At 38.7% G+C, this 13,058-nt stretch overlaps 1 protein-coding gene across 4 annotated transcripts in view; it reads right to left on the bottom strand.

Annotated features, from left to right (window-relative positions):
- ARHGAP10 (Rho GTPase activating protein 10) overlaps positions 1–13,058 on the bottom strand; it is a 337,434-nt gene that overhangs the window by 105,164 nt on the left and 219,212 nt on the right. For all 4 annotated transcript variants that reach the window (XM_064383837.1, XM_064383836.1, XM_064383838.1 and 1 more), the window contains 3 exons: positions 12,129–12,187; positions 4,454–4,559; positions 2,338–2,497 (listed from right to left, as the gene is read on the bottom strand). In XM_064383837.1, coding sequence (XP_064239907.1) covers positions 2,338–2,497; positions 4,454–4,559; positions 12,129–12,187 — 325 coding nt within the window. The remainder of the gene's footprint in view (positions 1–2,337; positions 2,498–4,453; positions 4,560–12,128; positions 12,188–13,058) is intronic.

Below are 13,058 nucleotides of genomic sequence, written 5' to 3' on the forward strand. Positions count from 1 at the left end.
GCTGGAACGTTCATCTGCACATCCGGCACCTACTATATGTCTGGCAATCTCAACTTTTAAAAAATCCTTTTAATCAACAAATGAGTGACCAAGCATTCTAACAGTTTTCAAGCTCCCTATCTTAGAGGCAGAAGTCAGGAACATTTATTAGCAAAGTGCTGATCTACAGGTGACTGAGTGAAGAACAAAAAAAAAAAATCTAAAAGTTCTTGAAAGAAAATAATATGGTTTTTAAAATCATGTTTTCCCTTGATTACAGAGAAACAGGTAAGAAAGCAAGTTGCTTAAGAGATTATTCATTTTAAACCAGACATACTTAACCTACAGTTCACAGATTCAGGAATGCAGGTGAGCCCACTGAAAATGTTAGAACAATTAAGGGGAAAGAAGGATTTATGTGCATTTATCTGGGTTACTAACAAAAAGGTTAATAACCTTGGTCAGCTTCTCAGAGGTCTGTGATCCCAAGAAGATTAAAAAGCACTGCCCTGGCTGAGCACAGTGGCTCACGCCTGTAATCCCAGCACTTTGGGAGGCTGAGTCGGGCAGATCATGAGGTCAGGAGATCAAGACCATCCTCGCCAACATGATGAAACCCCATTTCTACTAAAATACAAAAAATTCGCCAGGAATGGTGGTGCACACCTGTAGTCCCAGTTACTTGGGAGGCTGAGGCAGGGGAATCACTTGAACCCAGTAGGCAGAAATTGCAGTGAACCAAGATCTCACCACTATACTCCACCCCAGTAACAGAGCAAGACTCCATCTCAAAAAAAAAAAAAAAAAGCACTGTCCTAAAGAGTAAGTGTTTTTAAAAACTGTATTTACATTCTTATATAAAAAAGGTACACTTTTAACTATGAGTCACCATCTTCATTTTTCTTAATAAGCAAAAGCTTTATTTTGAAGGGGCTTGAGACAATGGGAGGGGCAGGCCCTCAAGGTGCTCCTATCGAGCACAGCACTCCAAGGGCATCCTGAAACCATTTTTGCCGTATGTTCCCCCATAAATTGTCTCATCCCTACTTATAAATGAAGCCCAGCTAAACTGAATAGACACCAGCTCCTTCCAATTCTGAGTCCAAACACAAACTGCCATGGGTCAGACCTAACATCAACAAATGCCATACTCGGGTCTTGTTTTAACTATTATGAACAAAAACCTCTCAGATATGAATGAAACCTTCTTTTGTGTTCCAGGCTGAAGTCCTCTCCTAAGTTCTTAATAGAGAAAGAAGAGACATTTCCTCCCTAGATCAGCGGTTCTCCTTGCTGGCTACTTATCATAATTCTGAGGAAGGCAAAAACTGAACGGAACACACACGGTTATGCAGCCACTTAAAAGAGTACCTCAGGTGATTCTGGTTTGTCAGGGTTGAAAATTATTGGTCTAGAATGGGGGATCTGCAAGGCTTTTCTGTAAAGGACCAGGCAGTACATAGTTTTGCCTTGCAGGCTATCTGGTCTCTGTTGTAACTACCAGACTTTTATCCTAAGAGTAGCCGTAGACAATATGTAATCAAGGAGAAAACAACAGTAATTTGGGAAAGCGATCCCAAGGTGACAATCATGAAGAGTACTTATTTCCAGGATTTAACATGTCGAGTGGGTATGGTGGGAGGGAACAGTGTATTAAAACAGTTTCTGCTCATCCCAACATGGATCTCCTGAGTTAAACCAAGCTCAAACACATCCACCACACCTCAGAAATATGTACCCTTCCCCGGTGCCCAGATGCCCTGCCTGAGCCTATTTGAAGAGTTTATCCTTCCCTAACTTCTCCTCCTTTACATGCGATTCACAACAGTGAGGTGCAACCAAAAAGACTCTTTGCAGGGCAGGCAACCTTCCCGGGTGCAGAGCAGGGGCTGGCCTTGATGACTCTCAACGCCGACTCTCAATGAGGCTCACGGTCCTCTGGCCCCATCTCACATCCTTTCAACCTTACTTGCCTTATTTTCTCTTGCAAGTTGCAAAGCCCTAACTTGATCAAAAGTACAGAGTCACTGTGACACATAGAATTTGAGTGAGAAATCCAAAGACAGGAGTAAAAGTAACAAAAAACAAACAGTTCACAATTGCCTTGATACTCACTCACATCTGGATTAAATGCTTCTTCATTAAACCAGTGAGATAACAAAAGACTAGATATATTTCAGATTTATGGAACTCCGTAAGACAGAAGCTCAATGAGAACTTAGAACCAAGCTCATCAGTGACAATAAAATAGTATTTTTAAACAGAGAGAAAGAGAAGGGAAATCTAAGAGGATTGTTGTGTATTGCATGGCAGTAAGCCGAAAACAAAATCTCTTAAAGAAAAAAAAAATAATTCTACCTTTTCATGGTTTTCAATTAAGATTTCCACAACAATATTCTGAAACTTCAAGTCCATGATGGCAGCGACAGTTTCCTCCTGTGGCCTCATCAGAGTTGGTCCAAATACCACTCCTAAGTTTGCCACGGTCATTAGGTTCTGCTTGGAGTGATTTGAAACACTAAAATTGATAAGGGGGGGGAGAAATCTGTTTAATCAAAGGGGCAAAAATTGTGGACTGTAAATGGTCTGCAACTCTGCATATCCTTAAAAGCAAGGGGTCAAGAGACTTGACCATCCTCAACATCTACCTCTGAAATAACCAGCTCCGAGAAACCCTCCGTGCTGATGCTCCTGCCTACTCCTTTACTTCCCTCTCTTTGGTGCTCTACTGTAGCCACAATGGCTCTCTTAATAATTCCATGTACAGTCGGCCCTCAGCATTCCCTGGAAATTGATGCCAAGACCTCTGCAGACACCAAAATCTGCAGATGTTCAAGTCCTACAGTCAATCCAGGAAACCCACGGATAAAAAAAAAGTCAACCCTCATGTCCACAGGGAACACTGTATTTTTGATCAGCAGCTGGTTGAATCTGCCGATGCAGGACTCACAAAGGACCAACTGTACGCGCTGAGCTTACTTCCCCCAAACGCCTTAATATACTGTTCCCCTCTTCTTAGAAAGCTCCCTCTTTCCCCACATCATTATACTTTTGCTTCCAAGGAATACTAGACTGCATAGTACCTTTGTAAAAGCATGCAGAGTTTGGTCAGAGCACCCACAATCACTCCTTCAGCCTAGTATCATTGTGCAGTGAACCACCTAGACAACCGTTCTCAGCAGCCCTGCAAGTTAATTCAGGTCTCAACTCAAAGATGTCATCCTCAAAAAGACTTTGCATAATAACATTCTTTATAGTCTCACACTCAGTATATGCTCTGTCCCCTTACTGTGCTTTGTGTTTTTGCCACTTATCATTTGAAGCTATTGTATGTTTTTATTTGTAATCTGTTTTTCGTCTTCCCCCTTTAGAAAGTAAGCTTCATGAAAGTTGGAACTTAATCTTATTCAACTAGGTATCCACTAGCACCTAAAAAAGGCATTCACTAAGTATTTGTTGACCAAATGAATAAATGGCTAAACTAGTAATGGGACCTTTGACAAATCACAGTATCTTCTGATCTTCATTTTCTTTATATGTAAAATAAAGATTCTAAAATATAGCTGGGTGTGGTGGCTCATGCCTATAAATGGCAGCATTTTGGAAGGCCAAGGTGGGGTAGATCACTTGAGGTCAGGAGTTCAAAACCAGACTGGCCACCATGGTGAGCCCCTATCGCTACTAAAAATACAAAACTTAGCCAGGTGTGGTGGTGTGCACCTGTAATACCAGCTACCCAGGAGGCTGAGGTGGGAGAATTGCTTGTACCCAGGAGGCGGAGGTTGCAGTGCCACTGCACTCCAGGCTGGGTGACAGAGAAACACTCTGTCTCAAAAAAAAAAACTGGAGTGAGGTAGGTGGTAGAACTATAGAGGAGGAGGTAGAGCAAACAATTATAGATGCTCTTTGACTTACAACAGGGAGACATCCCAATAAACCCATCGTGAAGTCTTCAGCTTCCTTTCACCTCTAAAATTCTACAGTTAGAATAATCGCTGTACGTAAAGGGCTGATTTCTCCACTGATTTGATTTTGCTTGCTTTTAAAAGAAGGAAGAAAAGAGAACGAAATCTATGAAATAACTACCCATTATTGAATTAAGCCAACTTAAAGGACATGTTCAAATTTAAGGGTTAGGTAGGTGTGAAACCAAGCTAATATTCTAACAAACTTATAATCACATTTCCAGAATCTCTGTATAGGGTAATGTATAATATTCTCTTCTTTCACTTCAAATCAAACCCTGAGTTGCTGGCAGAGATGTTAAGCAAATAATTATACAACTTGATGAAAGCATATTTCAACAGGCTCGTCCAAAACACACACAGTGAGTCAAAGGTCCAGCCTGCCCTTCCAGGTGTGGTCCTTGGTGTCTTGTATATGCAGCCCCAGTTCCACCCGTCACAAATCCCAGATCACTACCCAGCACCTAAAGCAAAGGGAGGAAAGTTAAAAGGAAGAAAAAGAGGCTTACTTTGTTAAGTGTTTCACCAAAATATCCAACATCTCTTTATTTTTCTCTGGCAGTTTGTGTACCAAGAAATGGATCGCATTCACACGAGATTCTGGGCTGCCGCTTTCTTAAAAAAAAAAGAAGATTAAAAAAATCAGTAGAGAACTCAGAATCAAATACATTTCCCAAGATAAACAATGACCACAGCTCCTCTGTTCAAGATTATCAAACATAGAGAATGTAAACATATTTTGCCACCTTTAAAAGGAAACAAAAAAATCTTTTTCCTTATGATGAATATTCTCATGCCTCCCCTGATGAGGTAATTTCAGCGTGGCTGCCATCGGTGCCTTTCCCTCCATTTATATTAAAGAACACACAGCTGCTGCAGCTTCTCCTTCCAGCATGCTGCGTTTCATGTCTATTTGTCATTTACTTGATGTAGTCTAGTCATTGGGTCATGCCACAATGGAATACAAGTAAAACATCAGCAAATAGGCTATTGCATGTTACAGGTTGAACAGGATTTCCCCCCACCCACCCACCACCTCCCCCCCCAAAAAAAAAACATGTTGAAGTTCTAGCCCTTAGAACTTGGAGTGTTACTGTTTTGAACTGCACTTGGGATTTACTGTCATCAGGTATGCTAAGGCATGCATGGAAATGACTGTCAGGGAGGGAAAAGTTTAGACTCGCAGAGCCCTAGAAACAGACAGCACAGCATGCTGTGCAGAGCCATGTGGGGAAGCACCAGCGTTGATCAACAGGCAGAGGAAGAACAAATAAACGTAAGCAAAGCCCTTACTGTAGTTTCTGCAGGAAGGAATGGGCGAGGCAGGGTGCACAGGGTGAGGACTGGGTGGTTTAAATGAGTTCAGTGGGGAGTGCAGCGCAGGGGCTCTCCCTAGTTGCTGGTAATTGGGACTGAAGTGACGAGGGCAGGAGAGTACAGCCTGCAGTGTAAGGGCCCGCAGAGGAGGCTAGCGGGGAGGGGGCTAAGGGGGCTCTGGATTGGAGAGTTCCACGTGAAAAGCCTGCAGAGGTTTAATATCTTCAGGAATTGGCTAGCACTGGGAAGGGCAGTCTCCTCAGGTCAGTGGGGCCCCAGATGTCAAAACATCAGAATAAAAAGGCGTGTTTGATACACGACCTTATTTGGGAAGAGAGCTGTTGCAGATGTCAGTTCAGATGAGATCATAATGAAGTAGGGTGGGGTCTCTTCAATCAATATGACTGGTATCCTTATAAGAAAACACAGAGAGGGGTGGTGGCCATGTGCAGACAGCACAGCGGAGGTTGTCCTGTCACTGCACAGGCAGAGACTAGAATGAAGGACCTACAAGCCAACGGACGCTAAGGACTGCCAGGAACCACTAGAAGCCGCGAGTGGCAAGGAGGGATCCCTCCTACAGCCTTCAGAGGGAGCACGGCCCTCCCGACATCTTGATTTCAGACTTCCAGCCTCTAGAATAGTGACAGAATAAATGCCTCTTCCTGGAAGCCACGTGGTTAGTAGTTCCAGCAGCCCTGGGAAACTAACACATTCCCTTAACAAAGCTGCCCAACTTCTACAGAAAGCTAACTGAGTGCACTGCGGGGAAAAGGGCTCCAAAGATGTACAGGAAAATGTGAAGTCAAGGGCTAAGACAAGCAGGCAACGCAACTGAGGAGGAGGAAGGGGTGGGAGGACCAGCGAGGTTTGACGTCATCAGGAAGGCAAGTGAGAAGAAGCCACAAAGGCTGGGCACTGTCGGTGGACTCGAGAGTTAAGGAGAGGTCAAAATGGAAAGACTGGGAGAAGCAGCCCTGGCATCACCAAGTTTATGGAGAGCCCCTTTCTATGAAAATGAGGGGGTTAAACAAAGAGGGAGCTGCTGGAGAAGGGGTGAAGAGTGGGATTTCAGAAAACTTGTTCAGCAAGCAAAAAAGAAGAAAATGGGAAGGAGAGGTAAACCAGATCAAGAAAGGGGCATTTATTTTTTCCAAATGATAATAGTTTCTTTCCTTATGACAAAAATTAAATACCTGTAATACTAAAATCCTGGAAAACACAGAGAAAATGACTTTAGTACAAAGTACTAAAAATCTGAAATACATATATGAGAAATAATATATATTCTATTAATAATATATGAGAAATAATGTATCTCATATATATAATAAATAACATGCAATCAGATTAGAAAGAAAAAACCAATTAGGGAAAAAAGAGTGATACAACCTAAAAGGCAAACAGGCAAAAAATATTTATTCTTGTGACCAAAGAAACCTATGAACACAGAATAAACCTGTATCAGTGAAAAAGAAATTAAAACCACAATGAGAGAGTAATACTGACAGAATGGCTTTAAATGAATACTAAGCTTTGGCAAGGACATGAGGCAAGTGAAACTTCCATACACTAACTAGACAGGAATCATTAAAGGGTTCAACTACTCTGGAGAAGTGTCTGGCAGTTATCTACTAAAGCTGAACACACCATTCCCTACGACCGACTGAAAATTCCACTCGTAGGTATACAACCAGGAAAAATGCACACAAATGCTCATTAAAATATGCATACTCATATATTCACAGCAGTGTTCTATCAGCTCAAAACTGGGGAAAAAAAAAAAACAAATGTCCATTAACAGTAGAACAGATAAATCTATTGTGGTTTATTCAAATGGAATGCAATGAGAACAAATGAACAACTGCTTTACATAACATATCCATGTTATGTAAATATCCACGGATGAGTCTCACAAGATGAGTAAAAGAAACTAGATACAGAATATACCCTATTCCATTTACATAAAGTTCAAATGCTGCAGCCCCAACCTACAACATCAGGAGAGTGGTCGCACTTCATAGGGGTGGATAATGACCACATGGGCATGAGAAAGGGCTTCTGATGATGTTTGATTGCTTGATCTGGGGCTGATTGCATGTGAAAATTCATTAAGATATATACTGATTTGAAACCACATTACATTTCGACAAAAAGTTCACTTAAAGCTACCCATAATAAATCTCATCCTAAAATAAACTGGTAAATTTTAGGAATAAATCCTGCAGAGTTTTCCTTCCTTTCTTGTAATGAAATGCCGAAACAACCTATTTTATTTAATATATCATGGACGTTTTTCAGTGTCATTAAATGGAATACTTTAACATCGATTTTATGAACACTTAGATTGCTTAAATGTTTGCAAAGATAAGCTTGTTCCTAATAATAGTGTTTGAGAATGAGAAATGATATTTTACAATAGAGGATACCAAGACAGTTGTTGCTAAAGAGAAAGAACGCCAAAAGGCTAAGAAATTAAAAGGCACGTAAAGAACACAATTAAATCATATTATATCATAAAAAAACTTCTAGATACAAACTAAATTTATCACTGAAAACAAAAACACAACTGTCTAAAGCGTTAGGTGATAAATTATAATCCAGTTATTAATCTGGTGTAAAAACCAAGACAGTAATCATTAACACTAAAGAAAATAAAAACAATATAACAATATCAATGCACAGCTTTGATTTTAAAAAATAGAATTAAAGCAGAGACTGCAAAATAGTCAAAATTCCAAAGAAATAAAAGGATAACCACTGAGGATAAGAATTTTATATTGCAAAACTTAAAAAGTTTGAAAAACTTTGCAGTAAAAAGCTACCACTAACTTGTGAGTCTACCTTGCCATTAATAATCATCTTTTTCCAGTGAAAATCTAGTTTAAATACTTTAGGATTCATTATTTAGAAACACAGGCTAGAGAAACAGTTTCTCACCCCCTATGAATTATTTTCTTCATTTCTCAAAATAGTGGAATCGACTTTGAAAATAGAGTCAAAACCTTTCACTATCTCAAGTCTATCTCCTGCTAGCCCATCCCTATCTATTTTAAAATCACACATACATTTCTGCCAAGACTTTTTCTTCTTCAAAAACAAAAACAAAACAAAAAAATACTCTTTAGGCTTTTAAAATAAAACTATTTTTCTCTATCTTGTTTTGACATTAATTAGAGCTTTGTATTAGCAGGCATTTCTATGTAGCTACAACAAAACATCTTTAAGGTACTCCAAAAAGTTTTTGAAGTCATCTAAAGTTGCTTATGCTAAAGTAATTTATTTTATTTTAATTCCTACTGATTTACAAAGAATGAACGGCCTACCTTTAAAAAAAAAAAAACTAGGATACTAAATTAATCATAATATCAAATTCTTGAAATATGCCAGGGAATTAGGAGCTCACTGTAGTGGAAAAGGCATTTTAATTGTGTAACTACAAATCAGCATCTACCACACTGTAATGTCCATCTGCTTACGATGCTGTGCCAACTAACAGAAACTGAAAAGATGTGATCGTGGAGCTTATCAAAGACACACAGGCAGATAAATTATTTCAATATTGAAATGTCAAAAGTCAGTAATACTGTAATTTTAGAAAGGTATTAGCAGTAACCATCCAAACACTTCCCAAAGGATAAGGTGCTTCAGTCAACAGACATCAAGTGCTGCAGTTCTCCTGTGGCATTCGCATCGACTGTGAAATGAATACATCGGTCTAAGAGCAAGGCGTGCCATTAAGCATTCAGTTCCCTTAATTCCTGGGTTTCTGAGCCCTTCCCCAGCAAAAATCACATGATTTGTGTCTTGCTCCCAGGTAGGTTTATTGAAAAGGAGAGAACATTCTGGTTAGGCAAACATCAATGTCTTGGGGATCCGATTATAGTTATGTTTCTCATGATAAATAACAAAAGACCTTTGTGGTAATGATGTTGCTTCCCAAGTAACGTGACTGCAGGAAGAAAATATATTGAACACAGCAACACAAGCATTTTGGTTTAGTGACAGTGAGATCATCCTTCTGATACAACTGGCATTCGGTCTTTAGTTGTCATTCTCGTACTAAGCACCATGACTCCAACCCTGAGGCATGAGTCCATTCTTATCAAAATGATACAGCAATGACTTTGAGACCAAAAGGCTGACACACAGATCATGGCCTACAACATTCTCAAAGGCAGTAGAAATCATGCAGTAAGGCATCCAGCTGGATGCCTGCCTGCCTTCCGGTGGTGGACACCATCTTTTTGCATTTCTCATAGACCAGGTAACTGCATTTTCATCTTAGAAATTTCTATGTCAAAAGTCCATTATAGTCTCCCCCAGGATGGATGGTCTCTAGGTTCCTTTTAGCAAGTGTAATTTGGAACTCAGCTAACGGAGAAAGTTAAATTAACTCTCTTAATTTTCTCAAAGAAAAAATAATTTTGCAGTCGACCTTGAACAGAAAATTGATTTTTTTTTTTTTTTTCAGAAAAAGGAACAAAAAAAAAATGTGTTTTTGGTGGTGACAAAATAGAAATGAAATTTATATTTGTATCATGAACCCCAGAAATTAACATGGAGGTTCACAACAGAAAACTACAGGAAAGAAACTGATGAGAAAATGATGGGACCCAGGAGAAACCTTGAGAACTCTCAGCAGGGAGGGCAGAAGAGAAGAGATGATCTCATTACCACAGAACAGATGGAAACCACTGCACATGACTGAGAAGAATCAAAAATTAGTCTTCAGGCTGGTGTGAGAAGTGGTAACAAAGACTGCTGATGCTTGGTAATTTTAGCAGTCAGCTCAGCTAACAGACACTTGGGCAAAACAAGGTAAGCTGTGTCATTGTTCATAGAAAATGATGGCTTAACCACAATCCCGATTTTCCAACAACATTCAAAAAGGGAGACTAATTTTGGCCACCTGATTTCTGTAACTATTTTATTCGACACTTAAAAGTCCATACGTAAAAAATTAGGAGCTCGTTCCCACAGTCTCTAGAAGAGGCAATGAGTGCCGATAAGGGTGCTCAAGAGATTAAAATAAAAAATTAAAGTCTACATTGGAAATGTTGGGCCCTAAAATACACCCATTTAATATATGTACTTTTTCTTATTAAATCAACTTACTACAGGTCCCAGTCCAACCACAATTGCACTTAGGTGCAAATCCATGCCAATGATTACAGTAGAAACAGTATTTCTTTCTGACAGTCCCGTTATCCAAATTACTGTGAAGACTATCACAGCATTACCACAAAGTCAGGAAGCAAAACACAAGGTGATGATATTATCTGCATTTCTACAATCCTTATCACCACGCTGTTCAAAGATACCTTCAACAAACTCTTTAAACTTATTTTCTATCTGCATAGATTCTATTACCTCTTAAGAAGAAAGTTCCTACCCTCTTAGGAACCTCTTCATCTCGTAAAACATACTAACATTCCAATTTCAAATACACTGCCATCAGTTATGGGGTAGGATGATAATACTAATGATTGTGGTCATTTAAAAGCTTATTCCATAATCACTTTATCTTTCCCTAATTCTCAAAGGATTCTAGATTAAAATTGGCAGTCTTTTGCTTTTTCCAGTCTCTAAGGCAAACAACATGAAACAATTGTCCTCCAACTAAATTTTATTTCTCTCCTCCCAGTTTGCCAAAAATGCCACAGGGAAGAAATCAAAACAACTCAGCATTTATCTGAGTTTTTGCCGAGAAAATTTTCCCCCACTCCCTTGATCTCAAATTCTCTTTTTTAAAATATCCTCTCTCCATGTGAAAACAAAAGTTCATAGAACCCAATTTTGCTTTTCCAAAAGCCTCTTTTATATGTATAGTCTAATGGGGCCTATACACTACTTCTTCCTGCAACGCAGAAGGAACCTTTACACTGGCTGGAGCAGGGACCTCACAAGGAGGTAACATTTAGAGCAATGTTCAGGCAGCAGTTAACATTGGTCCCAAAGGGAATGTTCTAAGTTTTTCAACAGATTAAACTGTGGAATGCAGCCAAAAGGAGAAAATAAAAGGAAATGAAAATACAATTACAGCTACTGTCAGTGCACCTGTGAAAACCAATACTGCAGGTTTTAGCTAGTGGAACTAGGCTTTTGAATTTTAAATAAGGCTCCCTATAACCTGGCAAGTTACTTAACATGTCTTAGCCTTCATTTCCTTCACTATGAAATACCTAACACCAGTGTACTTCGGAGGCTGTGATGATTAAACAACACGCATCAAATATAAAAAGTGAGCTATATGATAATAGAAAACAAGAAAGCCTCAAATGAGTATGACTCACAAAAAATCCAATCACAAAATTCACCAACTACAGGCCTTTTTCATTTAACATTTGATCACATATAATTCACTTTGTATCAAACACTGTTTGGGCTCCTGGCATTATCTCATAATATTCCTTCTGTCTGTAATTTAGATCTGAATATCCTTCTATGTGAAGCCATCTCCAAACTACTAATCTTTCCAAATCTGCTCATCTCCCCAACCTTTCACAAGTTAAATACTTCTGTGTTCCCTCAGCATTTTGCTCATGCCATTACTGTACATTTTATAGTATAATGAGAAGTAAGTATGCTCCAATACTTGCTACAGAATTGTCTCATAGAGACAAGAATCCTGTCCTGGATATCCAGTAACATAATAGGAAATGATTAATGTACGTGAACAAATGAATTAATATACTGTCCCTTTTATGCACCTTCTAAGGCTGGGAGGAGAGACCAAACATTAAAAGTGATTTCTATTTTTAACACAAATTGCAATAACAAGTTGAATTTTTCATATGGAAATGTTTAGTTTATGCTCACTACCAACTACAAAGCAGTTTCTATGTACTTTTACATAATACTTACTGGCTGGAACAATGAACTCTCCATGTAACTCATAGGTCATGAGAGGCTCTGGAAGACTCCTGTACGAAAAGAACAGCTCAGAATTAGCAAATAAATCCAAACAAGTCACTTCTAAGTTTTTTATGAAAGGATGTTAAATAGGTTGCACATTTCTTAATTAATGTGTAAAAGTTCCCTAGGGAATGAATACCTTTACATATCAAAAAAAGATACAGAAATCAAACAGATCACTTTATCAACTGCTGTTGGCACCAAGCACTAACAAAGCCTAAGCAGCCACAAATCCCTACTAGATCTAAGCATACAGTATTTCATATCTAATCTGGGAAAGTACCTTTGTGAACATCTGGTTTTATATATAAAACTTCCTTCTAAACATTAATGTATTTAAAGCCAAACATACCATCTAACCAAATGTAAGCAAACAATTTTGAAATATCATCTCCAAGGTATTAGCTGAAGGTTCCACACAAAATACATAGAAAACAACCTCAAATCCTCTCTGCTTAAATATATTACAAAACTAAGAATTTATCTTTATGCCTATAAAATAAGAGATGAAATAAAATTGATGACAACTTTAAAAATATACACAGCATTTTCACAGTCTACAAAACAAGTTACATAAGGTAGTTTATTTTATCCTGTGATCAACAGAATACTACAGTTCAGTCCACCTTGCAACATATTTTAAAATTATAAAAGACCAGAGCACCTAGCTTTATAAACACTTAAAGAATACCTAGATAAGTGTCAGTCTGTATAGCCTTTCAGGAGGGTAACCTCACAAGATATTAAGAACGTTTAAAAGGTTACAATCCTGTAACTCAGAAATTCTGCTTCAAATGTTAAAAAAAAAAAAAAAAAATCAAAGATGCACAAACAAAATATTTTAACCTATGCAAAGCCAAGCATATTGCCAGGGATAAA

This window comes from Aotus nancymaae, unplaced genomic scaffold (assembly GCF_030222135.1).
Source record: "Aotus nancymaae isolate 86718 unplaced genomic scaffold, 86718_ANA_hifiasm-v0.15.2.pri h1tg000033l, whole genome shotgun sequence".
NCBI classification, from domain to species: Eukaryota; Metazoa; Chordata; class Mammalia; order Primates; family Aotidae; genus Aotus; species Aotus nancymaae.